Genomic DNA, 18,102 nt, shown 5'->3' with positions numbered 1-18,102 from the left:
GGCCGGTATTACACTATCAAATTTCTTTGTCCAATATCTTTGTCAAAGATATTTAACAGTGTAATAGGGACTTTGTCAAATGTCGTCCAATATTTGATCAAATCTAGAGCCCCGCTGTATATTTGATCAAAGAAACCGCTTGTCTTCTGTTCACTGCAATGTGACATGTTACCACATGGAGCGCTAGCATCGCTGCAGCGTTCTGTCGTCTGTAGCCTTTTTATAACCATTGCCGGTAAATACAATTGGTGTGTGCCGACAACTACAAAATTAATAGAGATGTCTGAAGCTGATGAGGCGCTTTACAACGTGAGGCACCCTGAATACAGAAATAGATTAAGAAGATTGGAGACCTAACCTAACCTAACCTAACCTTACTTAACATAACCCTCTCCTGTAGCAAGGAATCGGAGTGTTATAGTGAGCCTGTCTTCTGAAGATGTAGCAGTTCTTAAGTGAATATTGTGCTTTGTGATATGAGGATACACTTCATTGAGCACATACAGAAATGTATGCTCATCCATTCTTAAGTAATTGATGTACGACTTGACATCTTCCACTGTAAGCTCACGTAACAAGTGTTGTTGAATGCTTTTATCGTGTCGTCGTAAAACCCACGGCTTCACCCAGATTAGATTAGTTTTTCGTTCCATAGATCCATGCTGAGGAGATCCTCGTGGATGTGGAACATGTCGATTTTTTTTAAGCTGAAATAACAATAATAATTATATGAATAAATACATCATTTGTTTCTATTAAAAATTTCGCCAATGTAGTAGAAGGAGTTGGCCAGTAGTAAGTCTTTCAGGCTCCTTTTAAACTGATCTTTATTTATAGCTAAATTTTTTATGTTTCCTGGCAAATTATTGAAGGTGAGTCTTCCTGAGTAGTGGACCACTTTTTGAAGTAAAGTAAGTGCTTTTAAGTCCTTGTGCAGATCATTTTTGTTCCCGGTATTGTATGTATGAACTGAGTTGTTTGTTGGAAAAAGAGATATATTATTTACGACAAATTTCATTAAGAAGTAAATATACTGAGAGGCAGTAGTTAGTATACCCAGTTCTTTGAAGAGGTTTCTGCAGGAGGTCCGTGAATTTACTCCACAAATAATACGTATTACACGCTTTTGGACCTTGAAAACTTTTGTTTGACTTCAAGATTTACCCCAAAATATTATCCCATATGACATTATGGAATGAAAGTATGCAAGCTTTTTACAGATTTGTTAAGGCCTTTCTGCAGTTCTGTGGTGTGCTCCTCCCAACTGAATTTATTATCAAGTTGTTAATCCCAGGACTTTTAAGACTGTCAACCTCGTATGTATGGTTCCATTCCCCCCCCCACTTCTTTTCCGCATGTACACACAATGCAGTTGGAGTACGTAGAACTGCTGCGGTTAATAACAAGTTGTTGTCAGCCATCTTGAACTTTGACGAAAAATTTGATGACAGTGTAATACCCCTTCTAGCGCTACGTCAAAGATCTTTGTCAAATATATTGGACGGAATATTGGATCACATCTTTGATCAAATCTTTGACAAAGAAATTTGATAGTGTAATACCGGCCTAAGGAGGAGGCTGCAGTAGGGAAGGGGGAGGGATAGTATGGTGGGGGTGGCGGACTGCGAAGTGCCGCAAGTTAGACTGAGGGCATCGGAGAGGTGGGGAGGGGAGAGTAGTGGAAAAGAAGATAAATAAAAAGACTGGGTGTGGTGGTGAAATGACGGATGTGTAGTGCTGGAATGGGAACAGGGGAGGGGCTGGATGAGTGAGGACGGTGAGTAACAAAGGTTGCGGCCAGGAGGGTTAAGGGAACGTAGGATGTATTGCAGGGACTGGTGGAAGAAAGGAGCTCTGAGGAATGACACTGTCCCAAAGTTATTATTATTTCTTGCTCGATCTGCCAGATACATTTTACAAAGAACACATAAGATTAATATAAATCACAATAAACGTTTGGAACTTACAATGTGGAAACAAATTATATCGGTTATTACATTACAATTATGTCAGGGAAACTACATTATTACATTAAATGGAACAAAAATAACATAAATTGAAGACAATTAATTACACAGTGGCATTAAGATTATGGAGTCATTTCCTAGCATTGTCCGTTAACTTGTGGAGTGATATCAGAGAGCCGTCTCTGAAACCATGAATGTTACAAACCAGAAGATGGTCCATTGTTTGTACCTCGCCACAGTCACAACACGAATCGTCTGTATAGCCCCATTTGGTTGTTTGCTGTCTGCATCGTCCAACTCCCGTGCGAAACCTGTTTAGGGCCAACCAGTGTTTCCTGTTGAGATTGAAGCCTTCAACCCTTTTGGTTGGGTCATGGATTAGGTGATGGTTTTCCACGATGCCTCTTCTCAGACCCTGCCATGCATTCTTCCATTCAGCATTGAGACCCTCTGTGCCCAATGTTCTGCTCCAGGCGATACGTTTCCTGGACTTGAGTCTCGTGGGTCCTCCCATGTCGGCATGTGTAGGTAGCCTTGGGTTTGCTTCAATTTTTTCTACTATGTCCTGGGTTGCTTTCTCTCTACGTATGGAAGCAGAGCAATGTTTGCCAGCACCAGAAGCCACTCAACGGGGGTTGGCCTGAGAGTACCGGTGACGGTTCTCAGAGTGGCAGCATTTAGTTGTACATCCACTTTTTGGCGTGCGGGCTTCTGCTCCAGACTGGGGCACAGTATTCTGCAGCGCTATACACCAGTGCCTGTGCAACAACCCAAAGTGGTGCCTGCCAGTCTGTTGAGCAGGTTGTTTCTCGTCTTTAGCTTTTGGGCAGTATCAGTTAGGTGTTGTCTGAAAGTCATGCTGCGATCTAGCTTAATACCGAGATATTTTGGGAAATTCTTGTGGCTTTACCATTTATAACCAGGCGCAGTTCCCCTCCTTGTTGTTTAGACGCATGACTGTGCTTACTGTTTTTTTCACATTGATTTTTAAATGCCATTTGTCATAGTATTTTTTCAGTGTAGCTAGATCTTCATTTAGTATTGATTCCAGGTTTTCAAACGAGATACTTTGTGCTGTAATAACTAAATCATCTGCGTAGGCAAATTTACGTGAGTGCAGATCAGGCAAAGCTGCTATATAGATGTTGAAGAGCCAGGGAGCTAAGACTGATCCTTGCAGAAGACCATTTTTTAGGGTATGGCACTTGCTGGTTTCACCATTTAATTTGACCCTGAACTTCCTTTCGCTCAGCATGTTGTTCATGAGCTTCAACGACGTTTTGCATTTGACTATCTTTGCCAGTTTTAACATAAGAGCATTTAGCCATACAGTGTCGTACGCTGATGTCAGGTCAATGAGGACTATCCCTGTTTTCTTCTTTTCCTCAAAGCCTCGTTCAATGTGTGTGGTAAGTGCCAGCATCTAGTCGCAGCAGCTTCTTCCTTGTCTAAAACCTGCTTGCTCCACTGGTAGTTGCTCCTCCAGTACTGGTTTAAGTCTTTCCAACAGTATCCTTTCGAACAGTTTGTAGGTTATGCACAGACTGTTCGAAAGGATACTGTTGGAAAGTGAAACTTCTCCAGAGAAAACTATAAAATTATCAAAAAGAACGGTTTGCTATAGTTTACCTTCAGGAAGAATGTCAGTACTTCCAATGGAACCATTTAAAGGTATGTGCAGTATCCCACTGAAGGTGCAGAAGAGATTGCCACATGACTAAAGATAAGACAGACAAGAATTGCAGATGACAAACGCCACTGTCTGGCAGCACAGCAAGCGTAAGCTTCTGTAGCCACTGTTATCTCCACTAAAATGTTTCCAGATATGTGACAGCTTTGTAGTGTTGCCTTTCAGACCAGTGTTTCGGCCACTGTTGCTAGCACCTTCTTCAGGGTGCTATAATTATGATTGGGCCACTGCTGTATTCATATTGTACATAGTCTAATTTAATCCCGCTCACAGTGTTAGTTTGCCAGGACTATTACTGAACTATATACACATACATCCACGATGACTAATAGATGTAATGTAATAACTTCAGTTACTCTTAATTCTTTGGAGTCTCCTATTTATACAGTAGTTCATCTCCCCCTGATGTTGTCTATTCCTTTCTTCTGTGTATGTTGTTGTAGTTTTATTATTTTTTCTGGTTCAAAAACTTTCTCAATTTAGTATTTTATTCTTTTAGTTGTTACCTATTCTCTGATTTTATTTTATTCTATTTCTTGTCTTATTTTTGCAATCCATGTTATCTTTTACTCCTTTTTTCCAGAAGTCCAGCAATGTTTGTTTCTCAGCCTAGTGTCACTTATTCAGTAGAGGTGCCCAAAGACGATTTTCTTTCTGTATATTTTGGTAACGCTCCTCATTACTTCTTTCTATCCAATCCTCTGTTGTTTGTACTGTACCAATTATTTTTCTATTCATGCAACTTTCAAGTACCTCTGTTCATTTGTGTTAGTGATAGCAGCTTTTATTTTAATTTCTGTTGGCTGGCATTGGCAAATGAAGGACAAGCAAGTTCAATGACTTGGCATTTTCGTCCCAAGGTGTCCAGTGGCAGTTGAGACAACTCAGTGGGTCACATGTTTTCGGATGCTATGGTTACTGCAGCACTTGACAGGGCAGTCTCAGAGTGCCATTAAATCCATAGGCCAACTACTACTGGCTGCAGAAATGATGGCAGCTTATATCTATCATCGCAGTTCTTGTTGGCAGGATGCATCAAATTTTAAATTTCCACTATTTATCTTTCTCTAGCAAATATGTGGCTGCCTGGTTACTATGCAAGCTTCCTGGATCTGTGTAGTTTTGCTTGAATCAGTGCCGTGTTCTGCCACGGTTGGCTTGTTGTGTTGTCGGAACCCTGTATGCCAACCGTATACCATTGGGTATGTGTTAACATAACTTCCTGCCTCACCAGTATGTACTATTCTGCACTCACAGCTAACTTCACAGACTCCATGCTTGTGCAGCTTGTCAGTGCATCCTCCATGGAGTCTAGCACATCTAGCAACAGATAGGGAATCCAGCCACCCTACTAGCCATTGCACATACAATGATAACCATGATGACACAATTAAAGTAGTAAATGAGTTCTGCTATTTGGGAAGCAAAATAACTGATGATGGTCGAAGTAGAGAGGACATAAAATGTAGACTGGCGATGGCAAGAAAACCGTTTCCAAAGGAGAGAAATTTCTTAACATCCAGTATAGATTTAAGTGTCAGGAACTCTTTTCTGAAAGTATTTGTATGGAGTGTAGCCATGTATGGAAGTGAAATATGGATTATATAGACAAGAAGAGAATAGAAGCTTTCAAAATGTGGTGCTACAGAAGAATGCTGAAGATTAGATGGGTAGATCACATAACTACTGAGGAGGTATTGAATAGAATTGGGGAAGAGTTTGTGGCACAACTTGACTAGAAGAAGGGATTGGTTGGTAGGACATGTTCTGAGGCATCAAGGGATCACCAATTTAGTATTGGAGGGAAGTGCGAAGGGTAAAAATCATAGAGGGAGACCAAGAGATGAATACACCAAGGAGATTTAGAAGGATGCAGGTTTCACTAGTTACTTGGAAATCAAGAAGCTTGCACAAAATAGAGTAACATGGAGAGCTGCATCAAACCAATCTCTGGACTGAAGATTACAACAACACTACTAGTTATGTGAGCTTTCAAAAGCTTCTATTTTCTTCTTGTCTGAACTGCTTATCATCAGTGTTTTGGTTACATACAGAACTACACTACAGACAAATACCTTCAGAAAAGACTGCCTAACACTTAAAATCTATATTTGATCTCAACACATTTCTCTTCTTCAGGAATGCTTTTCTTGCCATTGCCAATCTACATTTTACATCCCCTCTCATTCAGCCATCAGCAGTTATTCTGCTGCTCAAATAGCAGAACTCACCTATTCTTTTTAGTGTCTCATTTCCCAATCCAATTCCCTCAGCATCACCTTATTTAATTTGACTACATTCCATTATCCTTATTTTGCTTTTGTTGATGTTCATCTTTTATCCTCCTTTCAAGACAACGTCCATTCCATTCAACTACTCTTCCAGGTCCTTGGCTGTCTCTTACAGAATTACTATGTCATAAACAAACCTCAAAGTTTTTATTTCTCCTCCCTGGACTTTAATTCCTACCCCAAATTTTTCTCTGGTTTCCTCTGCTGCTTGCTCAATGTACACATTGAATAAAATCGGAGATAGGTTACAACCCTTTCTGCTTTTTGAATTGGAATTATTACATTCTCCTGGAAGTCTGAATGTACTTCACCTGTCTCATACATCTTGCAGACCAGATGGAACACATTTCTAATAGCTGGCTCGCTCTATGTTATCAGCAGTTCTGACATAATGTAACCTACTCCAGGGGCCTAGCTTTGACTTAAGTCTTTCAGTGTTCTGTCAAATCACTCTTGCAGTATCATAGCTGTAAATATCTGATGCAAAAAACCATCACCACATACTTCTTTTAGTTTTTAATTATTTCTATGTTATTATACAATAGGTGAGATATTCTTGACCATTGATTTCTTCATTTTAAATTTTTTCAGACATCTACTTCTCTTAATACTTCTCTTAATACTACCAAGTATAAACAAAAGAGGCAGCTGTTACACCAAAACTTAACACTAGAAAGTATCATGGATTTTATCTTACTCTTTCCCAGGGAAGACATCACTAGCGACAAAGCAGTCGTTGCCAACATTTGACGTGAGGTACTGAAACAAATCCGGAAACTCCCTCACGTATGCTGCCACAACATCCACTGCACGTTGACTGTACAACCAGGTCGTACCTTCTTTCCGTGTGTAGCCGGGAACCTGGAGTTGAGAAAATTTGAAATTAATAAATAGAACTATTCTCAAACATTTTATGTCATAACTGTTTCCAAATAATGATACTGCTAAATAATTCTGAAAAAGCCCTAGCAATATGAAGGGGAGAGGGGGGGGGGGGGGGGGGGGACAGAGAGGCAGTGATAAGCAGACAGGCACAGAGGAAGGACGATGGAAAAAGTTATCTTCCAATGCTTTAATCAAATTGGGACAAGTAGGGACCTTTGTTGGGGAGAGGGAGGCACAGGATGGGAGGGGTTAGTGAAAGTCGGTGGGAATTAACCGTGTACGAGTGTATAGGGTAACTGGAAAGGACCAATAGAAGCAATAATGGGGGATGATTTGGTGAAAGGTTAAAGCAACTGGAGACACAAGAAGAAAAATGAAATAAGGAGTGTGCCTTGTTACATCGCATAGCGGTAGATTACACTAGCTGAAGCTGAGTGGCTCTTGTCATATATAAAATTGACATAAAAACCAGAAACATCACATGCCGTGATTTAAGACAACAGCCAGATTACACTCAGCATATGTCAGAATAAATGCATAACTGTATTTGCCAAGTGGTAAAAGCTCTTGTCTACATTAAATTATGACAGGAGCCCAAAGAATAAAATATCTGCATAACGTAAGTATTTTATAAACATCAAAACCTAAGTTATGGGCTAAATAAACCTTTGGTTTGCAACTGGTTGGCTGATTTTTTCAACCTCTTCAAATTTATACAGTTGCTGAATTGCAGCCATGAAGATTTTGTAATGGTTCTGTGTTGGGAGAAACTGAATGCACAAAACTGGTGTCATCTGGGTAGGTGAGAAATTGCCACACAAAAGACTCAAGTGAGACCATTATGACAGGCTGGTGTGGACATTGTGACACAGGCTTCAGGATATGAATGCAGAATGTGTTTAATCGTATGAGGGAATGACGAGGAGGAAGTACAAAAGTAATTAAAAGTTTAGTTAAAAATTGTGATCGAGTAGGTCTTAAAATTTAAAGCAAAGGAGTGTGAGCTGACACTCACAACAGGAAAAAAGGATACTGGGTGGAGAGCAGCTGTAAAAGGTGGAAAATTTCACGTACTTGAGCTGTGTAACACAGGAAAATGGAAGAAATGACAGAGATAAGTGAATGTTCAATGCAAGCCAACAGCTGAGACATGTGAAGGAAATGAAATGTAATAAAGAAATTTTCCTGAAAAGTGGACGTCAAGATGCTGAGCACTCAAGTGAGACAGAGCATTATCAGCAACTGACAAAGTTTTATATGGGTTTCATTATGGGTCCCCATTTGGCTGGCCAGTTTAAATGTACAATATCCAGATTTGTGGAGCATTTGGGTGACAGTGGCCTGATGGTGGACTGAGGGCAGGCATATTCTTCTTTAAGGTCTGACATGTATTACAGTATTGTAGTACTTTTAAGTGATGTGTTGTGTACAGTAGCAAAGGTGATCCTTGATTAAAAACTCATCATCATTCTCCTTGTGTTTCCATTTGATTCTAGCCAGTGGACAAGTTACTTTACTTCAGGTACATTCACTGCGTGCTTTTACAGTAGAGTCAAAGGCAATTTTGTTATGTGCATTTTTCCCCACCCTCCTCCTGGAAAAAAAAGGATGTCTGGAGGGGGATAGGTAGCAAGATAAATAAAACACCTAGTATTAATGTGACAGCATATTGTCCCCAGATTATGAGAATGTTTTCTTTTGAAAAACTTTCAACATAGTTTGGATGAAGAGTTATTTCTTCCTTAGTGGGTTGATTTTAATATTTTTATATTAAAGCAAATTACAGAAATAAATGAGGCATGTGCTGTCAATAAATATAACTGACAGGTGTATGTTCATTTTCAATATGACTTAGAAGCAATGAAATATGACAAAAATACAGAACATATTTCAAAAATAATTCATCATGAAGTAACACCGAAATCGGGCAAAATGCAACATCAAAATCAGACAAAAAGCAACACCAAAATCAGGCAAAAAATAACAACAAAATTCTGCAAAAAAAAAAAAAAAAAAAAAAAAAAAAAAAAAAAAAAAAAAAAAAAAAAAAAAAAAAACTTTCCCTATACCTGTTTATCAGCTCTCTCAATTTTGTCTCAGTTTTGTTTTGCTCTGATACATACTGTATACTAATTCTATACACTGAACAAACATGAGTCAGGAAGGATCGAGAAAAAACAAAGTTAAATGACATTCTTCAGATGTCAGACAGTTAGAACAAAAATGGAAAACTAGAGAATTTAAAGTATTTGGGAGATAACACAAGAGGAATCCCTACAAGAGAAGACTGAGGATAAAAAATTAAAATGGTACAGGCATGTAAAGATAGTCTGCAAAGTCGAAGGCACCTCAGAAGGAGCCCAAGATGGATATGGGAGGCAAGAGACTGGGGGGAAGGACAGGGGACAAGTGGCAAAAGGGTAGGAAGACAACAGCTAGATGAGTGAAGCAGCTATAGCAAGGTTATTGGAAGATTGGAGAAGCTGGAGAGGCTCTTGTTCCAAGCAGATTCAGTCGGTGGTAGGAAGCTGTACAACATGGCTGAGAACCACTACCTTCCATAGGTGTGGGTGAAAAGGGCTAACTTAAAAGCTTAATGCATGAATGTCTGGGGCAATTTCAACCAAATTTTGTTTGCACATGGTTCATTACTTGTATCAAACAATGGAAACTCCAGGTGGGACGTCAACAATGTAGTAAAAGACAGATTGCTACTTAACGTAGAGAAGACACATGAAGTTGCAGACAGGCACAATCAAAAGAAACTTACTTATAGCTTTCGGCCATAGTTTTCATCAGTAAAACAAACAAACACCATTCACACACACAAGCAAGCACACCTCAGGCGCACACAACCACCATCTCCAGCATTTCAGGCCTGTCTGCAACTTGATACATCTTCTTTAAGATGAGTAGCACTCTGCCCCTTCCGACATGGCTCATTACTTGTAGGGAAACACTGTGTGGGTAATTTGTATCTTATGTGAGTTATTCGACATGTCAACCACGTCTGAGCACGAGACTGAAAAGAACCAATAATTTTGGCAGTGTGTTTTGAGGGTACAGATCCTGGCACGTGGAAGAGAGCCACAGATATAGTTTATGTCATCTCTGGAGGGGCATGCTATAAACTAGTGGAGAATCAGGCAGCCGTGAGTGACAGATTTTTCTAGATATGACAATCAGTTACTGTTGTAAATATGCCTCAAATGAAGTGTAGCCTATTGGACAGATCTGGCAGAAAAAAAAGAAAAAGTGAGACTACTGTGAAGAAATGAAACAGAATATCAGTAACACCATCGACTGCAGGCATATGGGCATGCAAAAAGTTAGTATAAAATAAAATAAAAATGTGCGGAGCAAAGGTTGTGACCAGCCAAATGAATCATTTGCACAGACACAGCCAGTTGAAATGATAGTGATGAACATAAGAGAAAAATAGGAATCAGCAATTCATGTAATACATAAAACTGCTGCAGTGACCACAGCTAAATGACAAAGGGAGGAGAGGAGTTTGACTGATACGAAAATGAGTTTGAGCTGTAACTGTCTCTCACCTCTTCGTTCCTCTTGTTGAACTTGAGATTGAGACCGAGGTTCAGCTTGGCGGACGAGGACGCCCCAGCCTGCTTGATGACGTAGACGGTGCCCGTGATGCGTGATAACAGGTGTGGTGAGATGCTCAGCCTCTGAGCTGCCTGTCCCACTGCAACATAAACAGTTTAAATTAATGCTGGAGACATAGTGGTTTTTCTGGAAGTGGAGCTTTTGCACCCTTCCAAATGGATCCTTGAAATTGATCCAGCTGATTCGTGAGAGAGGGAATTTCAAACAGCCAGCCTCTGCCATCCCAGGGTAGCATCACGGTCAATAATTACGTGAAATATTGCAAACCATATTTGTGTAGTGTCACTTCCTCAAACAATATGTGTAGCGTGAGGCAAATCTATACAACTTAACATTCATTTTGATGGTGTAAACACACTAATAATGCTTTTGCAGCATGACAAATAGTCACCACCAATAACCCCCTTGATTCTTTAAAGAATCAAACTTCCATGCAAAAACAGCTTCAAATTTGTGATTTTTTTACACTGAGTTAATGAGTAAAATAGTTGCTTTTAATCACTCTGTTGGAACATGCCAAGTTCTGGGAAATTTGTACTCCATTTTAAGTGAAAGGTACTTTCTCAAGCAGCTCAATGTTTATGATGTCAGCATCTCCAGAATCACGCATAGTACAACGACGCAATTTTTGAGCTACATTCAGTGATATATGCGGACACCGTAAGCAAATTGTGTTGCTAATAGAGTTGTTAGGTAAGGACTAATAAATTAAAATGCTGTACCTGGTGCTGCTGTTTTACTGTACAAACAGCAGAAATGTAAGTGATAAACATTTTTCCTTTCGTCATTTTGTGCGAGATGCCAATGAGAAAAAGTTTTGAAATTACATGTAAAGTTAGTTAGAGGTCGCTAAGTGTTCTCATTCTCAAATACTAGATGAATAAAGTGCTTTTGCACACTGGCAGTTACATTGCCTTGAGAGAAACGGACGTTTTCCTGTAATATTTGTCTTACTGCGTTAAATGTTTAACGCAAGCTTACACATCTTAATAACTTGTCAATATCAACATTTAAAATTGTTAAATTTGGTTATTAATTACATGAAATATTGCAAATGAAATTTTTGGAGCCCCTGGAAGCTACTGGATAGCCAACATGCAAATGGCTTCGGATACTGTGCCCCAGCCCGGCTTCTGCGACCATAGTTTAGAAACATAGATGGCCTCATAAAATTATGAAATATTGTTTTTTGCTCCTTCCAAATGAAACTATGTGTTTCATTTTATGTTCAGGATAGTTGTTCTAGATGAGTTCTACTGTTCTTTATGCATTCTGTACAAATTAGAATATTGGCAGATAATTCTTCACCAGTAAAAAATCACTGTATTTAAAACAGTCATAAATCAATAAATTCAGTAAGGTCATATACAATTCATAAAAAGAGCGCGCGCGCCCACACACACACACACACACACACACACACACACACACACACACACACACAAACATTAGAAATTTTTAATAGGTTTGCATAAAATTATCATCAGAATTTTTCATGTACAAGTTCTCTTTTACGAATTGGAAGACTCCCTTATTTTTTTGGCCTATCATCATTAGAATACTCTTTGTGGCTAGTATGAAACAATTGCACGGGGCTAGATGTTTCCTTGTCAGTGGCATGTGTTGTTGTTGTTGTTGTGGTCTTCAGTCCTGAGACTGGTTTGATGCAGCTCTCCATGCTACTCTATCCTGTGCAAGCTGCTTCATCTCCCAGTACCTACTGCAACCTACATCCTTCTGAATCTGCTTAGTGTATTCATCTCTTGGTCTCCCTCTACGATTTTTACCCTCCACACTGCCCTCCAATGCTAAATTTGTGATCCCTTGATGCCTCAAAACATGTCCTACCAACCGATCCCTTCTTCTAGTCAAGTTGTGCCACAAACTTCTCTTCTCCCCAATCCTATTCAATACCTCCTCATTAGTTACATGATCTACCCACCTTATCTTCAGCATTCTTCTGTAGCGCCACATTTCGAAAGCTTCTATTCTCTTCTTGTCCAAACTGGTTATCGTCCATGTTTCACTTCCATACATGGCTACACTCCATACAAATACTTTCAGAAACGACTTCCTGACACTTAAATCTATACTCGATGTTAACAAATTTCTCTTCTTCAGAAACGATTTCCTTGCCATTGCCAGTCTACATTTTATATCCTCTCTACTTCGACCACCATCAGTTATTTTGCTCCCCAAATAGCAAAACTCCTTTACTACTTTAAGTGTCTCATTTCCTAATCTAATCCCCTCAGCATCACCCGATTTAATTTGACTACATTCCATTATCCTTGTTTTGCTTTTGTTGATGTTCATCTCATATCCTCCTTTCAAGACACTGTCCATTCCGTTCAACTGCTCTTCCAAGTCCTTTGCTGTCTCTGACAGAATTACAATGTCATCGGTGAACCTCAAAGTTTTTACTTCTTCTCCATGAATTTTAATACCTACTCCGAATTTTTCTTTTGTTTCCTTTACTGCTTGCTCAATATACAGATTGAATAACATCGGGGAGAGGCTACAACCCTGTCTCACTCCTTTCCTAACCACTGCTTCCCTTTCATGCCCCTCGACTCTTATAACTGCCATCTGGTTTCTGTACAAATTGTAAATAGCCTTTCGCTCCCTGTATTTCACCCCTGCCAGCATGTAACTGCCCTTAAAAGCTACATATTGCTACTTTTTGGTCATCTGCATTTTCAAAAAATAGTCCCGTATCTGACCTTCATTTTTATCGTAGTATTTATTTTCTGATTACAGTGACAAAAGTCACTGGATACCTCCCAACATTGTTCCAGGCCTCCTTGTGCCCAGGGTAACGCAGCAACTTGATGTGACATGGACTCAACAATTCATGGGAAGTCCCCTGCAGAAACATTGAGCTGTCTATAATTGCCAGAGGATTTTGTGTACGAACTGACCTCCCGACTGTGTCCCATAAATGTTCGAAGGGGTTCACGACAGGTGAGCCTGGTGGCCGAATCATTCCCTCAAATTGTTCAGAACATTCTTCAGTCACCCAGTGACATGGCACACTGCCATCCATAAAAATTCCGTAGTTTTCTGGGAAAATGAAGTCCACGAATGGCTGCAAATGGTCTACAAGGAGCTGAACATAACCATTTCCATTCAATGATCAGTTCACGTGGACCAGAGGTGTCCGTCCATTCCATGTAAACACAGCCCACACCACTATGGCGCCACCATCAACTTGCACAGTGCCTTGTTGACGACTTGGACCCATGGCTTCATGGGGCCTGCATTGCACTCAAACCCTACCGTCAACTCTTACCAAGAGAAATAAGGACTCATGTGACTAGGCTGCAGTTTTCCAGTCATGTAGGGTGTAACTGATACAGTCAAGAGCCCAGGAGAGGTGCTGCAGATTATGTCGTGCTGCTAGTGAAGGCACTCACTTCAGTCGTCTGCTGCTGTAACCCATTATACCAGATTTTGTTGCACTGTACTAACAGATACATTCACTGTATGTCACATATTAGTGTCTGTGGTTTTTCACGCAGTGTTGCTTGTCTGTTAGCAATGACAGCTCTACACAAATGTCACTGCATTTGGTCGTTAAGTGAAGGCCACCACCGCTGCGTTGTCCGTGTGAGAAGTAATGCATGAAATTTAGCATTCTTGGCACTCTCTTAACACTGTGGATCTCTGCATATTGAACTCCTTCACGATTTTCAAAATGGAATATTCCCTGTATCTAGCTCCAACTACCATTCCGCATTCAAAGTCTGTTAATTCCTGTAGTGCAGCCGTAATCACATTGGAAAGCTTTTAATGTGAATCACCTGAGTACAAATGACAGTTCTGCCAAAGTACTGCCCTTTGTACTGCATGTGCGTGATACTACCATCATCTGTAGATGTGCATATTGCTACCCCAAGATTTTTGTCATATCAGTGTATGAGAATACACAGTGTCGGTCTGTCCACCGTCTCTCATCAAATGGTCACCTAATCTGTTTCCTCTTCGCCTCCCATGAGAGCAATGTAGATAAACAGAGGGACAACACTAGTCAGACACTCCAATGTGTTTGCCAGTTAATAAGATCTACTGACCAGCTCCACTTTATATGACACTGATGCTTGAAGGGTATTATGTACTGGCTTCAGAAAGTAAGTTACGTCATCTCACAGGAAGACCGCCACACAGCACAAATGAGAGTACATTTTCCTAGTTCCTACACATAAACTCCACTGTGGTATGCATAACGTAAGTCAGGTTACCTTCCATTAAGAAGGCTGTTGCACGCAGCGACTGTCATTGACTTGTAAATAATAGATTTCAGCTATCAGTCATCCTTTTTAAATTTTACTGGCAGATCTAGATTTCAGCTAGAAACTAGCCATTCTAAATGCACTATCAGTTTTGATCAATGCATGTAATGCCTGTTGGTCGGGCTTCATCCACAGTTCATTGAACTGTGGATTAAGCCCTGTTGGTCGGGCTTCATCCACAGTTCATTGAACTGTGGATTAACCCCAACCAACAGGCATTACATGCATTGATCAAAACTGATAGTGCATTTAGAATGGCTAGTTTCTAGCTGAAATCTAGATCTGCCAATAAAATTTAAAAAGGACGACTGAAAGCTGAAATCTATTATTTACATAACATAAGTATCACACGGTGAGAGGGAAATGGCACAGTGTAGTTGAAGCAAGTGGTACAGTACGATTCTTATGGACAAAACATCTAAACTGCACACAGATTCACTGTGAAATTGTGGTGGTATATGGACAAAATGCAATGTCACATCCAGCCAAAGAGAAATGGTGCTAACAGTTTTTCAAGGCTGTACAGACCTGGGTGTTGCCAATAGGGAGGTTCAAAATTTGCACTCTGCAATTTCCATCTCTGCGTCAAGCAGCAAGATCATCAAGAGAGAGAGGGGAAGAGATTTTCCAAAGACGAGGATGTTTACACAGCAATTCTCAAATGGCTTCACAACAAAGGAGCAAATTTCTGTCATTCAGAAACTGAACTATCGGTAGGGCATTCTGATTAATGTTTACGCAGACTGTGTGACTGTTGAAAAATAGTGTTGTGTATATGTGCCACATTGAAACATAGGGCAGCAATCAATAAAAGTAGCTTCACTTCCCATAATAATGTGAAACTTACATTTGGAAGCCCCCCTTGTGCAGGGTTTTCTACCTAGCATGACATAGAGGATGGGAGAACATTAAGCTTTGCGAGACACTACTGTAAAGAGCACATGCATAGGCCATCTGTATTACCTTCTTTGGCTCTTAACTACCAGAAGAAGGAAAATACTGCAGGGGTAAGTAATAATGTCCATTTACCATACATCTTAAGCAATACAGCTAAAGAATAAGAAAGAAAATAACTGTCCATCCAGCTTTGTTTACGAACTTTTACATTATTTATTAAATTCATTGTTTGTGTACAAACTTATTTCCCTGCACAACATGTAAAACATCTAGTTTTCTGGGTAATATCTACAAATTTATGAACAATATTTTGCAATTAACATGCATCTTGTTGGAAAATCTTACTGTGTTACTGCTTCTTATGTTGTTCTCTACCTGCTGAGAGCAGCAGCTGAATCAATAGAAATCAGGTGGCACTCATTGACATCGATTGCTTTCTAGTTATTACCAACTTAAGCCACAGTCTGTATGGGAAAGAAGAACGATGCCAGGTAAAAGTTGGCTCACTGTGCCTGCCTTGCACGTCTGCCACAACCGTCACTTAATGTGATCCTGCATACATCTCTACGGCAACATCTCACTGTCGCTGTCACGTATAGGAGATGACTATAATTTTCAGTGTTGCCAGAAGACTTAGCAATGAGCAGTCAAAAACTGGCAACAATTGCTGCCAGCCACCACGGATCATCGTATGGCGAAAAGACATACAGTATGTATGGCACTGTGAATAATATCAATATAATGGAAGGAAACATTCCACGTGGGAAAAATTGTGTTTGTTTGTGTGTCTATCGACCTGCCAGCGCTTTTGTTCGGTAAGTCACCTCATAACTGTGAATAATATGAATGACATCTTAATAAATAAAACTCAGTCACACATAACATTCCTAAGATTGTTAGAACTGCACACAACTTTGGCTTTCCTACATTTAAATGTCTAAAGATATTGTCATCTGCCAGTAATCAGAACTGGTCAATTCTGCAGCTCTTGTCAACCACACCCACTAGTGTCTTCATAGAGTGCATGCATAAAACAACCACCCCAAAATGTTTTCACTGTCAATGATGATGACAGGGTGTTCCATTTACATTAAAATTTCACAATGACATTTCTTCAGTAATTTCTTCCTTACAAATTCATTTTCTGGAGATAATATGACACCACTTAAATTTTTATTTCTACGATTTTTTGGCCTTCCTGTAGACTCTAAGACAAGAGGATTACATCTACCTCCAACCTCTATTTTCCAGCACAATCACACACAAATTAAATATGAAATTACCAGTTTCATCTTCAGATCATTAGGTTGAAGTAGCAGTACATTCCAACAGCTGAAAAAACTACACTGTCATTATTTTTGCTCAACATTATTCGACTACTGCATTTCCAGCTTTTGGTTTTCCTATGCAATTTTTCTCAACAAACACAAGAGAATGTAGTCAGTATGTTAAAACAGCAAACATTCATTAATCAACTACAGACCTACATAGATAACACTGAAAGTCATCAGTAACCCAACTGAACTTAAATTTTTAATTTTTTAGACAAATTGACTATTGAAACTTCGTGGAAGATTAAACCTATTAGCCAGATCATGCTTGGATAGGTCAGTCAGTACAGCACTTGCCCATAACTATAACTGATAACAGTGTTAGCTGTAGAAGGCATTAACACTGAGAGATTTCTGTAAAATGCCAAAATATATCAGTGGGAAGACTTTAAGAACAGAAAGCCAGCTCACCAGTCATATAGTTGGCCTGTATGTTCTTGTACGTTCTGAACAGCTGCGACAGGTCGGGCTCTACCGGCACTGACACAATAACCTTCAGGCGCAGGGTTCTGTTGTCCATTATACTCTCCTTCACCTTGTGACACAAAAGACAGATTATGCAGTTTTTTTACGTTCCATGGACCAAAATTACAAACTCTCACTACAATATGGAACAAGTCACAGTTTTACAATATTACTGTATATCTTCTCTGTGGAAAAAACAGCAAAATGCTCACCGTTTACATGACTCCTTAAGTTCATTTTACTTAATTAATTTCTCATACTTGGTTTATATACACACAAAATGACACATTCAGAATTCTTCTGTCTAATAGAAGGGCAGAAGTTATAAAGCAGATATGATTTCAGTTCGCATTTGAAGTTTATTTTATTATCCACTAGTAGGGGCCTGAAAAATCTGCAGTTTGCAATAAATACAAATATAAACACAAATTGCAATAAATGCAAAAATAAACACAAATTCCTACCCCCATGAACCATGGACCTTGCTGTTGATGGGGAGGCTTGCGTACCTCAGCGATACAGGTGGCCGTACCATAGGAGCAACCACAACGGAGGGGTATCTGTTGAGAGACCAGACAAACGTGTGGTTCCTGAAGAGGGGCAGCAGCCTTTTCAGTAGTTGCAGAGGCAACAGTCTGGATGATTGACTGATCTGGC

General features: G+C 39.7%; 1 protein-coding gene across 1 annotated transcript in view; it reads right to left on the bottom strand.

The window, feature by feature from the left end:
- Window positions 1-18,102, bottom strand: part of LOC124552402 (5'-3' exoribonuclease 1) — a 183,738-nt gene that overhangs the window by 68,966 nt on the left and 96,670 nt on the right. The window contains exons 19-21 of the mRNA XM_047126666.1: window positions 17,392-17,515; window positions 10,391-10,539; window positions 6,646-6,809 (exon numbers count right to left, since the gene is read on the bottom strand). Coding sequence (XP_046982622.1) covers window positions 6,646-6,809; window positions 10,391-10,539; window positions 17,392-17,515 — 437 coding nt within the window. The remainder of the gene's footprint in view (window positions 1-6,645; window positions 6,810-10,390; window positions 10,540-17,391; window positions 17,516-18,102) is intronic.

Source organism: Schistocerca americana, chromosome 10 (genome assembly GCF_021461395.2).
Source record: "Schistocerca americana isolate TAMUIC-IGC-003095 chromosome 10, iqSchAmer2.1, whole genome shotgun sequence".
In the NCBI taxonomy this organism is placed as follows: domain Eukaryota; kingdom Metazoa; phylum Arthropoda; class Insecta; order Orthoptera; family Acrididae; genus Schistocerca; species Schistocerca americana.
Note: the sequence above shows the minus strand (reverse complement) of the source record. Positions and strands in the feature narration are given on the sequence as shown.